At 39.1% G+C, this 20,751-nt stretch overlaps 1 protein-coding gene across 1 annotated transcript in view; it reads left to right on the top strand.

Annotated features, from left to right (window-relative positions):
- DCP1B (decapping mRNA 1B) overlaps positions 1-16,353 on the top strand; it is a 49,051-nt gene extending 32,698 nt beyond the window's left edge. Inside the window, 4 exon segments of the mRNA XM_009879748.1 lie at positions 6,015-6,143; positions 6,860-7,699; positions 14,156-14,404; positions 16,273-16,353. Coding sequence (XP_009878050.1) covers positions 6,015-6,143; positions 6,860-7,699; positions 14,156-14,404; positions 16,273-16,353 — 1,299 coding nt within the window.
- Positions 16,354-20,751: the final 4,398 nt, after the last annotated feature.

Raw genomic sequence — 20,751 nt, 5'->3', positions numbered from 1 at the left:
CTTTATGTTCTGAGCTGCAGTAGTTGCAGATCTCTTTGAAATCATCACAGGCTTTTTTCTCTTCAGCATATTTCCCTGTATTTGATACCAGTCTACTAGCCATGTTATCAAATCATGGGAATGATACCAAGTCAGGTCAATGTCATTCTCTATAGGCCTCTGTGTATACTGCTGTTCATTTTGCTTCCAGTTAAAAACCATTACACCTTATCCTATCCCTATGCTCCCTAATAGAGAGTCCCTTCCAATCTTTCCTGTAGGCCCCCTTTAGGTACTGGAAGGCTGCTATAAGCGGTTCCCAGAGCCTTCTCTTCTCCAGGCTGAACAACACCAACCCTCTCAGCCTGTCCGCATAGGAGGGGTGCTGCAGCCGTCTGATCATCTTTGTGGGCCTCCTCTGGACCCGCTCCAGCAGGTCCTTGTCCTTCTCTTGTTGGGGGCCCCAAAGCTGGACGGGGAGTCGAGGTGGGGTCTCACAAGAGTGGAGTAGATGGGAACAATCAGCTCCCTTGACCTGCTGGTTACACTTTTCTTGAATCACAGAATTTTCAGAGTTGGAAGGGACCTCTAGAGATCATCTAGTCCAACTCCCCTGCTAAAGCAGGATTGCCCAGAGCACGTTACTCAGGACTGCATCCAGGCGGGTCTTGAAAATCTCCAGAGAAGGGGACTCCACAACCTCCCTGGGCAGCCTGTGCCGGTGCTCTGTCACCCGAACTGTAAAGAAGTTTTTCCATGTGTTGGAACAGAACTTCCTATGTTCCAACTTGTGCCCATTGCCCCTCGTCCTGTCACTGGGAACCACCGAGAAGAGTGTGGCTCCATCCTCCTTCAACCCACCCTTTAGATATTTGTAAGCAATAATAAGGTCTCCCCTCAGCCTTCTCTTCTCCAGGCTAAAGAGTCCCAGCTCTCTCAGCCTTTCCTCATAAGGGAGATGTTCCAACCCCTCAATCATCTTGGTTGCCCTATATGATATGTACTTATATGGTTTTTGCCCAAAAAGCTTTGTTGAAAAATAGCAATAAGAAGGAGTTATATTGAAGAAAAGGCAGCATCATTAAAAAGAGAACAGTTTGGTAGAGAAAATCTATTTAATCTTACTGAATCGTGGTTTGAGTTTATGTAGTACCATGTAGAATATCTCCAATCTAAAAAAAAAAAAAAGTAAATTATCTTCACTTATTTTAGTGTAGATCAAATAGGGGCTACATATTTGGACTATGAAAAAGCTTTCATCTGATAATTAACTAGGTAAGATGCTTAACTGCCATTAAGTGAATGAGAGACAACGTAAGTCACCAGCCAGAAACTGGATGGGAAAGTGATTTAAGAATAATTCAGTCATTTTTCCTGCTGTATATAAACTTTAAAAAAAGTTGATAAGGTTGCAGAAGGCTCCATGCTAGGACATTGTTGAGAGTCCATATGAACTGCCTGGAAATTATGAGAAATACAGCTTGTAGAAAACCACAACTGTCCTGGTGTGATGTAAACTTCAGCACCAATTTTGTTCAGTAACTTTACTTTTTAGCTGGGCCTCTTCTAACTACAGAAATTAACAGCATATTGTGCAGACACTGTTTGCTCTCAGAGTGATAAGACCTGTGTTTATGGCTGATGCCCAGGCATGGTATGCAGAGAGGCTCTTGCTTATACTTATTGCTGTAACACCCAAGGCAGCCAACTTGGTTATGTGCCCCACTGGAGGGTCGGAAACAGAGAAGCATAGAGGTGTCCCACCTGCGGGGAGGAGTGGACAGGACAGGTGACCCAGAACTGACCAACGGGGTATCCCATCCCATCTGCCTCATGCTCTTTCTTTAATGGCCAGTGTCCGAGGAGGACTCTGTCTGTCTGCTTTGATCACGATCTGGAATCCAGTTCCCATCCGTGAGTGAGTCCAGTCTGCGACTTCCCCAGTCCCAGCTGGTGACATGATTGTCGTCCTGGGAGCTTGATATATTCAAGAGCTGGGAGCTTTGTATATATTATGTGTATATATATATATATAGTATATATTTCATTATTTCTTTTTCATTATAAATATTTCATTAAACAAAAAAATTAAGTTAGTCGAATTCAAGGATAACTACATGTAAGCTCAAAAGAACCTAAGAAAACAATGTTGCAGTGCATTGATAAATTTAACTCAGAGCTACTAGAAAGGAAACTTTTCCTTATTTTAAAATCTTTAATAGTTATGTTAGTCTTGTAGGCTTGTCTCCTACACAGCTTTTTTCATGGCTTCTTTCTGTTATGATTTTTCACAGCAATCCATTCATAACTATTTTAAATACGAATTGCAAAGCAAAACTGAAACATCAATTAAGTGTAGATTTCTGTTGAGTGCTTTCATTAATCAGACTTTGAGTCACAGAGAAGGGAGGTAAGCGTGGACTAGCTTTAAAAGAAAACTGTTTTGCTTGCCATGAATAGTCTTTGGACTTAGCTCTTTATTTGAATGTTTTGACATCTTTAGTCATCAGACTTGCACTGCTCTGTGAGATGGGTAGCAAAGCTCTGGGTGAATGAGATACTACATTCTAGTAAAATTATTTCTTTGATATTTTTTTTTTCCCAGAGAGGGCACAAAGTGTAGCTGAATTTAAATATATTCACATGTTGAACGTGGCCTACTCAGATTAGCTATAAGGCACTTGCTGCATGGTTTTATGTTTAACTGAAATTCAATTTTGCTGTGAAGCTCTGCATTACTGGCAAAGTCAGTACTTTGTTCGTGTTTTTTGCCAATCTAGTGCTTGAGGAAGTTTCTCACCTTATGCAGTAGGGGTATAGCAGGAAACAAGAGACAGACACTTGTTCTTTCTTCAAACCAAATAGCTAACCACCCTATGGCATGATAGTCTGTGCATGCTTTAAAGATTTTTCTAGGAGCAACATTTGAACCAAAAATTGTCATACAATAGAAGAAAGACGGGTACATGAGTGGAACTACACTTCTACGTTGCAAGATGGTGTCTTTAAATTCATTGCGAAAGTCCTTGACTGGCCGAACACCCACAAGATGTTTTTTCAGCAGAGACTCACAAAATCGTTGAGACTGGAAGGGACCTCTGGCAATAGTCTAATCCAGCCTCCCTGTTTACAGCATATCAGCTAAAGTGGGTTGCCCAGGGACGCGTTAAGTCAGGTTTTAAATATGTCCATGGACGGAGACTCCACAATCTCTCTGGACTGTCTGTTCCAGTATTCAAACCTGCTTAAAGTAAAAAAAGTTTTTTCTTAAGTTTGATCAAGGTTTTGTATATTCTATTTTTTGCCTTTTGCCTCTTGTCTTCACTGGGCACCACTGAGAAGAGTCTGCCTCAGTCTTCTTTACTTCCTCCCATCAGGTATTTATACGCATTGATATTGTACTCTGAGCCTTCTCTTCTGGAGACTAAGCCTCTCCTTGCTTGACAGGTGGTTAAATCAACTTTATAGACTTTCAGTGAGTGCACTTACATGTGTCTGCGTCTGTCTTGGGCTGGCAAGCCCAGAACTGGACGTAGCACTGCAGTGCTCAGTAGATGAGTCTAACCAGTGGTCTCACCAGTGCTCAGTAGAGGTGAATGATCAGCTGGCAATGCTCTGCCTAATGCAATCCAGGATGCTGTTGGCCTTCTTTTGCCACAAGGGCATGTTGCTGATGCATATTCAACTTCTTGTCCACCCAGGCCCATTTCTGCAAAGCTGCTTTTCAGTCAGTTAGCACCAACCTGTACTGCATGGGATTATTCCTCCTCATTTTCCCTTCATTGAACTTCATGTTCTTGTCGGCCCATTTCTCCAGCCTGTCAAGGTTCATCTGAGCCCTCTGACAGCGTGGCCATCTGGTCTATTAACTACACATCCCTGTTTTATATTGTCTGCAAGCCTGCTGTGCCCCATCATTCAAGGTCATTAATGAAGATGATAAACAGTATTGACCCTAATGTCAAACCCTGGGGTACACCACTAGTGAATGGCCTCCAGTTAGACTTTGTGCCAACAACATTTTGAGTCCAGCAGATCAGACAGTTTTCTGTCCATCTCACTGTCCACTTATCTGCTCTGCGTTTCATCAGTTTGTCTTTCAGGATGCCGTGGTAGACAGTGTCAAAAGCTTTGCAAAAGTCGAGTTAAACAATATCCACTGCTCTTCCATCAGCCACTCAGCCAGTCATCTCACTATAAAAGGATATCAGGTTGATCAAGCATTATCTCTGCTTTATATATCCATGCTGACTACTTCCAATCACCTTCTTGTCCTTAGTATGTTTAGAAATGGCTTCCAGGAGGATTTGTTCCGTCACCTTGCCAGGGATGAACGTGAGGCAAACCAGCCTGAAGTTTCCCAAATCCTTCTTCTTGCCCTTCTTGAAGATAGGAGTGATAGTTGCCTTCTACCAGTCTTTGGGAACTTCGTCCAATTGCCATTACCTTGCAAAAATAATCAAGTAGTTTCCCAATGATGGAGGCAGCCCCCTCAGCTCTCATAAGCACATCCCATCTGGTCCCATGGACTTGTGTCTGTCCAATTTGTTTACATGCTACCTAATGTGATCCTCCCCTACCAAGGGTAAGTCTTCATCACTCTAGGCTTCCCCACCAGCCTCAGGTGTGTGGGATTCCTGAGGGCAAATGTTGCAAAAAAGTCACTGAGTACCTCCCAGAGCCCTTTGAGTCCCCTCAAGAGCTCAAGTTGTGTTTTACAGAGCAGCCTTGGAACCAGTGTGTCTTTGTTTGCTGTTGCAGTAGGTGTCAGAAATGGATTAAATAATCAGTTTTGTATATTTGGGGGTGGGGGTTATTTTCTCACTTAACACATTTGAATCTTAAGGAGTTTGTCTTGGAAAGTTCTGGAAAGGACACTGTTTATTGCACAGTAGTGGCTCTGCTGCGTGTCCGCATGGCAGTGTGTCCAGTCCAGAGTTTCATCCTCAGTAATGCACAAGACTGGACTCTTTGGAGGAAAGAATGAGAATCTGAAAATTATCATTCCTTACCCCAACCATTAGTCCTGCTGTATAAAATTTAGAGCCCATCAAATTCAGGTTATTAACTGTGAGTAGTCTTGTTAGATAGGATTAACTTTTTATTAGATGATTCTGTTAAAAAATCTTTCCAGTTTCTTGGTTTCAATCGTATTGAGCGACAGTGATTTCCAATATACTGTTTTCATTTCTACTAACAATAGCATTCCTTGTATACCCACAGCTTTTTTAGTTTCATTTGCTATATTCTTAATTTCTTGTACAATGGAAATAAGACATCATACTCACCTTTTCCATTTATTATTTCTCTCTCATGTAGCATTTTCTGTGCATTTTTTTTCTGAATTTATGTCCTCCTCTCTTCATATGTCAGCCATTCCATGTCCCTGATCACTTTTAGTCATGTCTCAGACCATCTTTTTATAAATATGGTTATTAATCCTGTTATATTTAATAGGGAAACATACTGATTGTACAAATTTGATTAAATCTTTAATTATTTTTCTGTGCGGGGTATATGCATCCACCAAGTTCCCACAATGTGGAACATTTATGTAAAAGAGCATGAGTTATAATTCTAGTTTTTAACAAAAAGCATTTAAAATATTCTTTATGGGCACATTAATCCTTCATGTATCTAAACTACTTCTGGCTGCCTACTGATGCAGGAAAAACATGTCTGTTGCTTGGTTTCTAAGGTGCTTTTCCTTTTAAAAATTATTTTAGGGTTGTTTTTTTTTTAAGTAAGGGAAAAGCAGAAGGTAAGAAAGAGCACTGAGATTTAAATTAGAGGGGAGCCTCATATTCAGGAAATCTTGGAATCAAGTATTTATTTTTACATATGCTTTGTGGTTCTAGAAAATTATGTTGCAGTTGTTAAAAGTTCTTTCAATAGCATAACTTTTCATAATCAGTGCTGCAGCTAGTATCTTTGGTTATTGAATACCTGGCTATGTTTGTATTTTACTGTAGTGGGAGACCTGAGGGAAAAGATATTGTCACACTTAACTAAAAAATACTTATTTTCTTTTGCAGTGTAAGACCTGCTCAGAGCCAAAACAAATAACCAGTTCCTCTGCAATCTATAACAACCCCAACCTAATCAAACCAATTCCAGTGAAGCCTAGTGAAAATCAGCATCAACGAATATCTCAGCAAAGCAAGGTAAAATGTTTTGTGTGTTTCCTGACTAATGCTGCTCTAATCGACTAACCATGTAGGAATATTTATTTGAGTCAGAAGGTCACTGCAAGAATTTGAGGTGGAACCACTGTAAGGAATGATTTTAATGCAAAACTAATCTGTTTTATACAAAGCTCCCAAACCCCCACCATATAATGTGGAAGGATGTAAATTACAGGCGTACTATCCTGATGCAATGGAGGAATACTAGTCTTCCAAATTTCAGATGCTGCTTTGATCGCAGATTTTGTGTTCTTTTTTTTTAGGTGAATTCAGTTAATCTAAATAAAGAAGTGTCTCTTGATATATCTTCAAGCTAAATCATACTGCAAAATCCTAAAAGCTGAACTCAGTTACAACAGGGAGGTGCACAAGAAGTGGCCCTACTTCATACATGGGGAGATTTCTGTCTCTTGCTGACATTGTACTGATGGCTGTAAGGGAAGATGCTCTTTCATGGTATTTAAAGTGAAGCCACTGCTATCTCAGATTCACTGATTTTCTCCCACATTAGCAGCTTGACAACTGTCTTTCTTGCCCTTCCTATGTGACACAACTATTAAAAATCCTCTTGGGAGAGAAGAGCATAGCAGTTTTCTCAGCTTTTCCTTGAATACTGCTGGCTAAATATTGTCACCGCTTAATGTAACTTAAGCAGGAGGGAACTATGTTTACTTTTTTCCTTTGTCCCCTCACAGAATGTGGATCCTGAACCACAGCACTTGTCTTTGACAGCACTCTTTGGAAAACAAGAAAAGCCAGATGTCTCAGAACCCCTTAATAAACCGCATCAAGAGAATCTTCCTGTTAGGCAGGGAGTGGTACGTTCACTGTCCTACGAAGAACCTAGCAGGCATTCGCCCTCTGCGGAGAAACAGCTTTGCCCTGCTATTCAGAAGCTTATGGTGCGTGGGACAGACCTTCATCCGCTTGCTGAGTTTCCTGAAAACCGACTCTGTGAAAATGGCAATATCCACCCTGTGGGTGAGACTTTCACAGGACTCTTCCAACCTGTGACTTCTCATGGTATGGCAACATCTCATGTAGTTCAGGATACTGCTGGCACTCAGAGCTTATTACAGAAATTACAGAGTCAGTCGGGGTCGGTGACTAAAATGGACCCCAGCGCAACAGCATCTGTGAACTCGACGGCTTCTGTGTTCAGCAGACCTCCTGCTGCTGTTGGAGCACCAGCAGCAACCGTAAATAATATGAGCCAGCCACCTTTGGTGTATTTCAATGGTTCCCTACCAGGCCAGGCTTTGGAGTCTCAGACACTCGGTAAAGAACAATCCAAACTGCCCAGACAGCCGCTTTCTCTCTCTGGCAATCAAGCAGCCAACTCTGGGGTGATTTCACCTCAAGAGTTGTTGAAAAAACTCCAGATAGTGCAACAAGAACAACAGTTGCACGTATCCAGCAGACCAACCTTGGCAGCTAAGTTTCCTGTTGTTACTCAGAATACCAATACGCTGAAACCACTGGATTCCTGGATAGACAAGACACCGGGTACAGAAAAACAGAGCGCTCTCTTTCAGGTAAATGGGAAACTTCAACATTTAAAATAAATAAATAAATAAAAATCTAGCAATCTTTTGAATTTGGGGGTTTGTAAGGTTAGTCTTTGTTTCATTTTGGCCGGTATATTCTTGTTACTATCCTACCACATGTTGCACATCATTCATTTTGCAGGTGATAATTTAACAACGTCAAGTAAGTTCTCATTTGCCAAGCTGTGATGTTGTAAATACTGAAGGCTGTATCTCTTGCACATCAATAATGACAAAAAATACTGCAGTCTTGGTTTTTTCCAGAGGCACTTTGAAAAGTGCCATAGTTTTCAGTTGCAATACTTAGTCTCAGGCTGTTGTGTGTAATTGTTGGTTATCGAATGTAATATTTTGGGTTTAATAATTTTTCTTACACAATCATAGCTTTCTCTGTGTGGGCATGCATTCTTTTCTATGCCAGTTGCTAAAGGTGCTTAAAAGGTCACTTATTTTCTAACAACAGTTTTTTTAAGTATTTGTATGTTGATGGATTAGTTATCTTGTACTGTAACTGCTACTTCTAGCTATTCATTAGCTATTTTTTTAATTTGCTATGTATTATTTTGAAAAAAGGCCTTGTGCCTGAATGCCTTCAAAAAACCCAAAGCCCTTAATTCTGGTGATTGTGACCCTAAAAGTCAGATTGGAGTCTTAAAAAATTCAGGACACGTCAAGAGACTGTCTCGCGAGTGCATTTTTCTGTTCTTCAGAAAAGCATCATGTGCAATTACAAAATGTCTCATCCTGGACAACTAGTGTCTTTGTTAACAACTTCATTTTCTGTAGGATCTTCTACACTTGAGTATCTTTAAATGTAAGCCCCTTTTAGCTTCCTTTATTGTGGACAGACTGTCCACAAGACTTGTGTTATACTGGAGTCTGACTTGTGTTGGAGTCTAGAAGTTACTTATCCAAATGAAAAAGCATTCACCTTTCAGTGTAAAGTTCAAAAGCTGCTTTTCTATTGCAACTTTTTAAAAACCTGAATGAAAGACTACAGAATACTTCAGCATGCCCCAGGAATCCTCCTTATTCTAGGAAGTTATCCAACAAGTGAAGAGACTGAAACAGTCATTTAACAAGTAAGAGCCACATCTGCCACTAACACTGTGAGAGGTCAAGATTTTCCTTGAGAGAGGTCAGTGGAAGATTAATTTGATATAGCAAATAGCCATCATTATTTTTATTCTTTTAATTCAAGCAGCATGACTTTGAATCTGTGTGAAAGAGTTTGGGGTTGATTAGTCATTGAAATTATTCAGGATCAGTTACTTACAGATAGTAATCTGACTTTCCAGTGGAGTCCTAATAAATAAAATGAGGATCCAGAGGCACAAAAATTTACTTCTGTTTTTACTGAGAATAGAACTTGCCTGCTATAGGTGAAAGAAATTGTCTCATTCACTGCTATATGTACTGAAAGCATGGAGACACAAGACGTTTTACTTTGAAGGTAAAAGTAAAATGAGGCAAGTGCCAGGCATGTAAGTAAGTATGGATAAATAAAAAATGGCAAATATGCTGATACATTTTCAAATGAAAATTACATACAGATGCTGATATCGCTAATGACTTTTGTATTTGTGTATATTTGAAACATACACAAATATATTTGTATATATTTAAAAAAGAAAATGATGCCAGCATTAGTTGCAATATGGAAAGGGAATTACTGAGGTCTGACATAATGCAATTTCAGTGATCTTACTGCTTGAGTATGAATAGAACAACAGCTTGTAAGAGAAAAATCTTCACTGGAACAAGTCTCATTCACTGCAATTATTGCTGCAGGTTTGCCTTTAAAAAAAAAAAGCAACTAAGGAGACTGTCTCACTTTGCGTGGCTATGAGCAGACCAAATAGATTGAGGCTGCCTAGGAGTGGTTACATGGACTCACACAGCCACAGCTGCTATCAAAACAGTATCAGATGCAGTTCTTCCGACATGTTTAGTATTGCTTCTGAGATTTAATACATAGACTAAAAATGACAATGGAAGTATGACTAATTATTGTTTAGGACACCTCAAGCTCTGCAATCTGGAAGGAATGGCCTCTTTCACGTGCAGCAGGTTGCCAAAAAACAGAAAGGAGGGGAGGCGAAGAGTGAAGGAACGAGTCTGTATTCCTGTAGAATGCCATGAATTAGCCACATGAAATATGCCTACTTTTGAAAAAAGATGAGAAGATAAAAATTTGAAACGACTTTTAAAACCAACGTTAATCTTTTCATAATATCATCCTTGCTGTAGATCAGAGGCTTTAAGTGCTGCCATGCCTGCAGACAGACATTCGAGTGAAATTGAATTGGCACAAATATATCCGCACATGCTCATGCAAAATTGATCAAAGCAGATTCTGACAACAAATGCAGCAAAAGGTTTGTTCTCTGTAATTATTTATCTTTTGGTATTGCCTCTTCTACTACAATTCATCACACAGAAAAAGCAAACTCTAAAAAGCCTGACAGGAATAGAAAGGTATCTGGACCGTGTCTGTTGTTGGAAAAAATTGTATTAAAGGGAACACCCTAAATCCATCAGCAGTACTAAGAAAATGAAAGCGATAGTCTTTTCCACAATTGACACATTACAAGTCCAAGTTTAAATTGGCTTCTGCTGCATCTCCATATGGTGTAAGAACTGTGATCTCCCACATGGAAAGGAAGAGACCAGTTCCCCCTCCCCCCCAAAAAAAAGGAAGAAAAAAGCAAAAGCTGAAGAATAATACATGGAAGCATTCAGTCTGGTCTGGTGCCAGCCCTGTTCTGTGAAGTGTTCCTTATGCGGACAGTGAGTAACATGTGCTTAAAATGCAATAAAAAAGCATTAATCTGCAGTGGGCTTTTAAGCATATGCTTAGTGTTAGGCATGAGTTATCCTGATTATAGATACATGCATGCTTAAGTGTTTATGTTAATCAGAATTATGGTTTTAAAAGTGCTTACAATAACCTTGACACAAATTTGTCTTTCCTTCAGAAGGCCACTTATCTTGCAGCCCATTTTTCTCGTTTCTTGCAGCATTTTCCATCAAGAATGTATTTTGTACATAGTGTTACATCTTCTGAATATGTGCCTGGTATGTTTGGTGTGAGCATCGCACCATTACCTCTCAATTGTCCTGACTGCAGTTTCAGCATGAGATTGTAAAGATGCACAGGAGGAATGCAATAGGTACATTAAACTTGTTTTGAAAAGTAATTTAAAATTCTGTAGTTAAGCATCAATTGAAAAATTCCGAATTAAACTTGAAAGACAAAGCAATGTTAGCATGGCAGCCAGCTTTATTTTAATAGTAACCGTCTTTAAAGTTCCTGGACCATTCTTAGATTAAACGTCCTCAGTTGTAAGTAGTGACACTAAAAACAGTTAAAGTCCCACGGCACCCACCAGGTGCTGATGTTCCAGAGGAGCACTTGCTGTGCGTGGGAGTCTGCATGCATAGGAAGCAACAGAGTGCCAGTTTGCATTACAGAAGATCCAATGCATTCCTTAGTTCATAGTGTTATGTGAATTTGCCAGCTATCTTGTCATCTAGCTGCCAGCAGCCACGCAGAATGTCAAACAGATATCTTAGTGAGCATTTGCGCTTCAGAGAAAGAATCCTATATGCTGGAATGATTATTTTGCATGGTTTTCGTTGTTCTTACTTCATTGCTGCACAACTGACGGTAGACTCCTACTCTGTTATTAGTGACTCAGAGATTTAAGTGTTGACCTGATAAAGCTGGAGATAATTCATTAGAGGCTGGATGAACAAGCACCTGAGGTTAGATTCTGTGGGAAAGAAGTTGATCAACAGCGTTTTGGAAGGGCTGTTATGCCCTGTGAGAAATTACTCAAAGCTAAAAGATTGGCCCAAAGGCTATTGGTGTCCCTACAGAGCATTTTCACTGCTTTCAGCAAAAGCATGGTGCTATAGGAATTGCACTAGTAATGCCAAGATCAGCATCCCATTTTCTGGTGGGTGTCAGTTGTCCCAGTGACTGAGTGTGATCTGAACCAACTCTAAAATTAAAATTTTCCTTTATGGTGGTTGGGGTTTTTTTTAAAAAAAATTGTTTATGTAAAAGTTTGTTAAATGGCAGAAGCTTTGAGCACAAACTGTTAACAAAAGTACATTTTAATGTTTGCGTAGAGAAACAAATGCTATGCACTGGAAAAAAATATACATAAATTTTTTCGATTCTTCTTCTGATACAAATATTGCAAGTTTTGCAGCAACCTGTAGATATTAGCTGTGTCACCAGTAGATGGCAATATTACTCATTCCATATAGTTTCCATATGCTTGGCAAGTCCTACCGAAAAGCCGTTTCTTTCTGGAGAAAACAAGTAATTTTTCATATGTCTTTTAAACCACAACATGTATATGTGTTTGACTGTAGTAACTGTATATTATGAACAGTTTGTCTCAGGCTTTATTTATTTGCGTTAGACTCTAGAGAGAAATGCCTTTAGCTTTTGAAGGACGTATCATCTAGGTCTTTGACATAGTCTGTCGTAGATTCAGCTGTTTTAGTGGGACAGTTTATCTCCTTCAGCTGTTACCACCATCCTTTTGCTGGAGGTTCCTGCCCTCGGAGAGCAATTTGTATACACATTCTTTAAATCACGTTAGGAAGAATATTCTGGTTTAAGCAAACCCTGATAGTTTTGCTTGAGGTAAATTAAGGAGAAGTTACTGCAGCTGCATGGGTGAATAGAGCAGAAGCATTGTGACAAGTGTCTGGAGGTAGTCAGTCTTCCACAGGCAGGAGAAAAATCTTCTTACTTGCAGGAGAACATCTGTGCACAGTCTGAAGGTCTCCCTCCACAGAGGGATGTCACTTCGGACTTACATTGGTTTCCTTCTAAAATGAACATTGTTTTTCAAGCACAGGTGCACAAACATATGCACTACCTTACTGACCGAAGCAGACCTACAATGAGTTAGGAATGCCTTAACTCGTTCAGGAGCTTGTAACACAGACTTTATGATTTCTGTTATGATTACCTGCCATGCGGTAGGAAAAAAAAAAAAAAAAAGCTGTAGGTCAAGTGTTTTGGTTTTAAGTAGTACTTCGTATTTGAGAAACAGAAACAATATTTACCTAAAATGCGTACTGGGAGAATTTTGTGCTGGGTGCATATTGCATGCTTTCTAATATCCATGAGTCTTTCCTCATCCTTAGTCTTTCTGCTTTCTCAAATTTCACATAAAACAGGATGAGATCTCGGTACTCCTCATTTCTTTCTATTTCTCTTTGTATTGTAGTCTAACTAACATTGTGCAGAAATGTCTTGGGCATAACAATCATAACTAGGAGTAAGACAAGCTACAAAAATATGAATGTTCTTTAATATTAACCTATGTTGTTTTGCACAGCTAGGAGATAAACCTCAGTTTTATTTTCTTAATTTTAATTTTTCTTCAAAATTGAAATGTAACCCAGGACACAGAGTGAAGTGTTGCAATAGCCTTTCACCTTCCTACAGGAGCAATAAATCATGCTCCAGTCCAAAAGAGAGGAGCTTTGGTGAGCTCGTATTAATTCCTTTGCATGTTCTGTTCTTTGAAGAACAGATTGTATACTTGAATAGCGAGGAGATGGCTGATTAGGATTAAGATTTACTACTAGCGTTACCTGGAGAGACTTCTAATATCTGCAAACTGAGCGAATAAACTTTGCATTATGTTGTATATTATATCAGACAGTATTTGCTAGTCCTGCATGTTTTACAGTTCCAAGATGCATTGTGAAATTTAAAAGTATTCTTTGACACATTATCTTTGCAGGTTGGCATGGATATGATACTGAGGGAGCTTGCAAAACTACTGCGGCATCAAGGTTTTCCTTCTCTTTGAGGGCCTTTTTGATTTTGTCAACTGCGTGTTGGTTAGGAGTCAGTTCTGTTTCTCACTGTGGCTCTTTAGATAAATCATTTAATCTGTTTTCTTTCCCCTCTCCTTAAGTAAAATGAGAAGGAAAAAAAGTGTACATATATATACATAAAGTAATTTGAAAGTTATAATTGGAAGATACTTTCTAGTATTAGGTACAAAGGTTAGTCTTTAACAGTGATATTTGCATATAAGTATATTCTCGAAGATTAAATGTAATGACTTCCTGTCCCTATGTACAAGACTTTAAACTGCATTCTCTGAGTGCTGATATTTAATAGTAGTCTGATTTCTGTAATAAAATGCTCTTGTCCTGAGATCATTTGCCTATCAGATAGACTTAATCACCCTTGAATCCATTGCTGCACTCTCAAGTGGGATGGAAGACGTTTTAGTCTGGAAGTAGATCGTATAGGTGGTCCTGAGCTGAAGTTTCATATAACTGTATCGATCTCCAGCAGTCTGTGTACCTGTTGCCAATCAGTCTGCAGTTTTCATCATCTTTATTCCCATAGAATTAAGTAGATAGGTTTAATTGATGACTTTATTTTTATATGGACAGGTAATCTCACCTCAACGCATTCGTGCCACTGTGACTCCTACCTTGCTGATGTCCCCGATGCTTTTCACTCAGACCACACCTGCTCCACCAAAAGCAAATGAAAGTGGGCGCTTAGCAGCAGCAAACCAAGAACCTGCCCCTAGCTCAGCTAGCCTTCTCCTGCCACTGCAAACCCCAGAGCCATCTGTGGTCAACAGCAGCTCAATGACGAAGATGCAGCTGCAGGAAACACTTCTACACCTGATCCAGGTAAAGCACCAAGAATTCTCCTACTTTGCTTAAAGTCCTGATTCCCATTTTGATATAAGCACCCTAAAATCGGTTGCATCTGTCTGTCTAGAAGCCAAATGAAGGATTAAAATATATGTTGGAAGTTGTGCTACTTATGGGTGCATGTTAACAGAGCACTATGGCATAGACTGGGGATGTGATAGCCTCTCCTTGCACGCTGCTGGCTTAACTGCATTTTGATTAATGCATCTGATTTGGGGTTCAGGAAAGATAACGGATTTGATGGAAAAGAACAAAGATGACTGAAAGCTTCATAAAGTCGACCTATGAGCCTGAGAGATATCTATTATATTTTTAGCTAAAGATAAATAATGGGTGATTATCCTAGCTGCCAAATTTTTCAGAGATGCATGTTAGCAGTAAGAGGAATTCAGAGGGGAAATTAAAATTGCAGGATGAGTGTGAGCAACTTTAAAATATGGGTTAGATAACCTAAAAATATACTAGTTCAGTGTATTCAATGTAATTCTCTACTTCAAATGCTAAAATTCCTTTTGCTGCAGTTTTTCAGGTTTAAATGTGACAAAGCATTAACAACTTTATGTATGAGATGATTGTTTACTGCTCTGGGATGATACCAGTGATTATGAAATTTATTTTTTTTTTCCTTAACTTGCCATGTGATGAATATCTGAAGAGTAGAAGTTGAGGAGAGATTATATAACTAAAGACATGGCTACAAAGCACAAGGAATAGAGACACAGGTTTGTGGGTCCGATTTGTAGGCCAAAACTCTGTGTCTGTATGGCTTTGGAATAAAAATAAAATTCATTATTGGAATGTTGAAATTAATTAAAATGCTATTTAAGTTACAGACCCAGAAAGAAAATAGTATCTTTGTCAAATTAGAGGCTTTTGTCACTTTTCCCTGTATTTTTAGTTCGGGATTAAAAAATAAAAATGTCATGTTATCTTGTCTTTACATACTTTGAGTATCTGGATAGTTGTAAAACCCTATATGAAGTTAAAAAGGAAACTAGTCAAGGAAAATAGGATTTTACCCTCTGAAACTGTGCTTGTAAGATGTGTATTTGATCCTGCTGTTCTTGGTGGTAATTAGGATTAACGGAATTACCTGGAAATTATTTACTGCTAATTTCCTACCTGTTATTTTCCATTACATGAAACTACAATCTCAGACACTCACATTTTTTCTCAAATAGTATCTTGATTTTAATTATCCTCACACGTTTATGTGAGCTGCTTAGGACATTCTTTCTTAATGTGGGTTGACCCATTCTTGCAAAATGATCTTCAGAAGGAAAAAGTTAAACAAGCATCAGAGCAAAAGGAGCAGGTTCAGTTAGGAGCATTAAGTCTAAAAGAGCTAAACAAGATGCAAGGATTGGCCCAGGTAGGATTTAGTGCAGGATCAAACCCCAGGGTGTTACACTGTTCCTTCAGACGTGCTTGGAATTATCACTGACCTAATGGAGGAAACTACTTAAGGAAATCCCTAGGTAAGTGAGGGCAAAGAGAAGAAATTTCAGGGTTGTATTGGCACTACGTTATCATGCAACAATAGTGAACTCAAGTTAAATCCACTGTGAGTTTGGAAAATCTGCTTTCTGTGTACTCATTACTTCTTATAGAGATACAGTCATGGTTGCTGCAGTAAAGTGTATATTCATGTCCAGCTCTTCACAGGCTACTAGCAAGGCTTGGAAATAATACATAATTTTGGTAAAGGAAATGGTCTTCCTATTGCTCACTCTTTAAAATAGAGTAAGGTTGAAAAGTATGTGGTCCATGAAATGGAAAAACCTTCTAATCTCTTTACTCAATACACCTGTCGCGCACTAACATTTACCGGTTTTGTTTTTCAGAATGATGACAACTTCTTAAATATTATTTATGAAGCATATCTCTTCAGTGTGAGAAAGGCGGCAATGAAAAAGTCTATGTGAAAGGTGATTTTTTTTAAATTCAATTTCTGTTGCTTCCTGAACTCCAGAAAAAGATTTCAAACTTTTCAAGTATGTTTACGTTTAAAGAAGTGAATGGTCTTAGGCATTTTGCATACACATAGATTTTGCTTGTTGGCAAGTATATACTGTATTGAGAAAGAAGTGAGTGAAAACAGATTGTGCCTTTAGGGAGAAGAGCATCGCGATACTGAAGACTTAATCACAAAATATCTTAAACTATTTTTCTTATATTGGTCCATACTTAGAATTGGTTTCCCTGCATAAGGACTCAGTTCTCAGAATTCAGTTTCCTTTTTTACTTGCAATGTGGTTATTCATTGACTAGGTATTTGTCATGGATTTTCTCCGAGAGACATCATACGCATCTGTCCCGATCAACGTGCTCATCTCTGACCACATGGTGGCAATGTTGGACTATTTTTAGGAACGTGAAAACCCGGGTGAAATCTTGGATGGGAAAATCTTGGGAAGACTGATCTGTCCTTGTACTTAGTTGTCTGCAAAGCAATTTAGACGAAATGTCATTACTTTCCCCGAAATTTTTGTAGAAAAATCTTTTTCTATTTTAACAAGAATATTTTTAGCTAGTTGTAGAAATGGGACTCTGCAGGTGTTTTGAAGAATTGGGGGGGTAGGGTTTGTTTGTGAATGTACTTTTTATCAGCGTAGCTCTGGGCTGGCACTGGATTCATATTTCTATTATTCCAGATCCAATCTGCATTATTATAAGCAATGTACGACTTTGTTAAGGGGAAGGCTACCTGGTGTAAAAGTCCTATTAAATTTTTTTTTAGTGTGTTCCTGGAGCACAGTGGTTTCATTGATCCATTTCTAAAGAAAATAAAATGGATAATCCCTACTATGTGCTGATTTCATTTTATTGTACCACGGACCATGTATTTAGAATTGTTGGGTAACTTGTATTTGTATGACTTGAAAATGTTTTTACATTTGGCAGAAGACACAATGAGGTTTTAAATCAATTAGAATAAATGACTGAAAGAAATTTTATGTATATTTTTATTAGCATCTGCTGCTGAAGTGCCAGTTTGCTACAGTTAAGGAACCCAAAGTTGTTGCTGAGGAGCCATTTCTTTTGTGGGTGCAGAGAACCCAAGCTGTAATCCATACATGAGTATACGCTCTTCTTTACTATGGGCATTGATGTAGGCACAACTCGGTAGCCTCATCTGTGAAGGTTCTTCAGAGTAAATTAGAATGCGGGTTTCAATTAGTATAGTTGTAATGATTCAAACAGTTTCCCCCACCCCCGTACATCTGGCCTTTCTCTAGTGTAAGAGTGCGACGAGGCGGTTGCTCACATTCCTTGGGAAAGGCTCTAAATCAATATTTTTAAAAAAGTCAAGAGCTACTTTCTTTATACACAAGTGAATAACCTCAAGAGACTTGTGCCTACAAAACTGCTAGACTTTTCCTCCACTAAGTAGCTCGTAGAGAGCAAGTTGTCTTCTAGTTCCATTTTGTTACCAAATTACTTACAATTCTTGCAGTTTCAGTGAGAAGGACGTGTTGAGCAGATACCAGGAAGGGTAGACTTCAAAGATAGCAAGTCCTAATTCTAGTCCTGTAGCCATAATAATTTATGTAGCCATTATAATTTATGGGATTCTACTGAGTTAATTGATACTATTTCTGAATGAACTGGTGTGGAAGAAATTGGAATCTACACAAAAGAGTTAGTATGAAACTTAATACATGCGTAATTGGTGTCTGTAATGCTGGATTACCTGAGAGTGCAGTTTAAAGATGATGAGGACACACAGTTCAGACCTCATTTGACATGTAGAACTTCTGTAATTAGTGGGTAAAAATAATCCTTAAGCATCTCAAGCTGTGTTTGTGGTAGGTTTTCTAGTAATGGGGGAAACATCTTTATTTACAAAAAAGGCAAGTAGAAATTTTAAAAACATCCTTGTTTATTGCTTTTCAGAGTAACTTATCATTTACAAAAATGAGGGGCGTATTTTTTAAAACATCTGTTAACTCTGGATGCTTGTGACAATAGTAGTATTGGCACTACGCTTGACAAGCTGAGGCTTATCTTAAAGCAGACAAGGCTAGAGCTAATTCAGGGTTTCTTCCCACTGCCCTCTCTTCTGGTTACATCTGCACCAGGTACCACTGATGGAGCTGGATTTCTGTCACTCTGTTATGCTACAAGGGATTTTGGGGATTGTTCAGGAGACATAAACTTGCTTTCTGTGGAGTGAAGGAAAGGACAGTAGTTGCTAAAGAAGGGAGGTGCTGACTTTCATGCTTACCAAGAACAACAGGGGTAAGATAGAACAGGCTCAGAAAGAAACTCTGAATTTTATGACAGTGAACAGAAGAGGAAAAGTAGTGAGACAATTCTACTGAGAAATGAAGCCAAACTTCTTGTCTAGGTTTGCATTTCAGATGGCAGGATCTGCTGCTTCAGAGGCGTTTGGGAATTGGAAACTGAGCTTGGAGTTGTACCGGAGTGTAAAAATGTGCCGTGCCCTTTTCTCCTTTCTACTGCAAACTGAAGTATCTGTTTTGGAAAAAGGCTTTTCCCAGAAATGCAATTGGAGCCTTCCAGTAGGGTGCAAAAGCTGGAGGATCCTCACGTAATACTGAAAACTTAGTCTCTGCTTTTTTGTATTGAGTTTTGTTTAATGGCTTTTTTTATCAGCTGGGACTGTCTCTTTATGCAGCCACATCTGTGCATGATACCAAAAAGTTTATTTCAGATTTGATGGATCGCCTCTGAACTTGAGTGCTTCTGAACACTCGGGTTGCCCTATTTTTTTTTTTTTTCTTTTTTAAGACACTGTTAGAACTAGGGAGCCCTTAAGCTAGCAAGGCCTTTGGGGAGGAAAAGCCCACAGTAGTTAGGATTGCCTTTCTTTGAGCCTGTTTGTGGTTTTTTTAATCTGTAAAAGAGGAAAAGGTAGCAAGCAGAAAAGCAAAAGATACGCAAGGAACACATTAACTCTGCTTTAGATGCTTCCACAGTATGCATGTGTAATATGTTTTTTATTGTCTGTGGATTTCTTAATATACTGCTGGTTTTCGGTGTTGTGTTTGGGTTTTTTTCTTCCGGTAGAATAAATACCTTGTAAATTGGGGCTTAGCAAGAATTCCCAAAGTTGCAGCAGTGCTTTGTGCATAAATACCAGTCTCAGCATTGAACTGAGATTAGTTTTCAGTGTAGTTCCTCCACTTAACCACTGTCCACTTCCTTAGAAAATTCCCCACCTATTAAACTAGAGTGGGAAGACACGGAGTAGAAAGTCAGTGAAATACTGAAGCATAATCTCTGTCAGTGTTTAACGTGGAAATCCATGATATTCAGTGAAGGCATCCGAATCTTTCCTCAGGCCCTTCTTACAGAAAATTCAAATCCTTAATTTGATTTTTATTCATTAGCTCGATGTTGCTCCTCTATTTACTCCTTTTTATAGCTGCAAAGGGGATAATTAAAATTGTACAGCAAAATAAAATTTTCCAGGAGCAGGATGCAGCTGAATAGGCAGGATGCTTCGTCTCCTCTGACAATCCTGTTTAGAACGTGTTGAGCTTTGAATTTCAGTCATAAAAGCGGTGAATACTCTAGCTGTCTTTGTCCCTTTAGGATATTAAAATCAGTTTAATATTGTAGCAAACTTGGAGAACCTTGTTGAGGAAAAGGCAAAATTAAAAGACATTTTTCAATAAGCATTTGAGGCTCTAATATAGAAAATGTTCTGAGATGGAGGCTTTATCCAGAGAGATCCCCGAACCTAGAAAAAGGCAAAATTCTCATCCTGGAGATGAATACTGCAATAAAAAAATTAATCTTCAATCAACCTACAGTAAACTTTACTGCTAATCCTAAGGACTTCTAAGGGACTCTTACAAGTCCTTGCCTTTTCCAAACTGCTACAGATATCTCTAACAAGTTTGTTCTGGCCTCTAGATGTAAATCTTTGTGCAGCTGAGTTGGGAATATAGCAGGAAGGAGCTTGGCATGCACAAACAGGAGGAGGAAAATGTGGTTCTGCAAGACACTAAGAAACAAAGGCTGTAGCTTTATAAACATTTTAAGCTGGCTCTGCCGCTGAAGAGGCAGCCCGTCCCAGCCACCCACTCCTAGCTGCTCATCCCTGCTCCCCCACCAGTCTTTCCTTCCTTTTTCCTTGTATTTTGCTCCTTTTTTTTTTATTATTTTGATTAAGAGGGCTACGTGGTAAAATGTATTGCAGCAGAATTACTCCAGGTTAAGGCTCCCTCCGTGCCGAGGCTGGTTTTAACCTACATCAGTCCAGTGGGCAGCAGCCCAGACACCTGTACCAGTGTATGGATGGTGGTGTGCAGCCGCGGGGATAAATGGGTGGGATGTGGGGAGAGGGAAGC

This window comes from Charadrius vociferus, unplaced genomic scaffold (assembly GCF_000708025.1).
Source record: "Charadrius vociferus isolate BGI_N301 unplaced genomic scaffold, ASM70802v2 scaffold90, whole genome shotgun sequence".
Classification (NCBI taxonomy): Eukaryota; Metazoa; Chordata; class Aves; order Charadriiformes; family Charadriidae; genus Charadrius; species Charadrius vociferus.
Note: the sequence above shows the minus strand (reverse complement) of the source record. Positions and strands in the feature narration are given on the sequence as shown.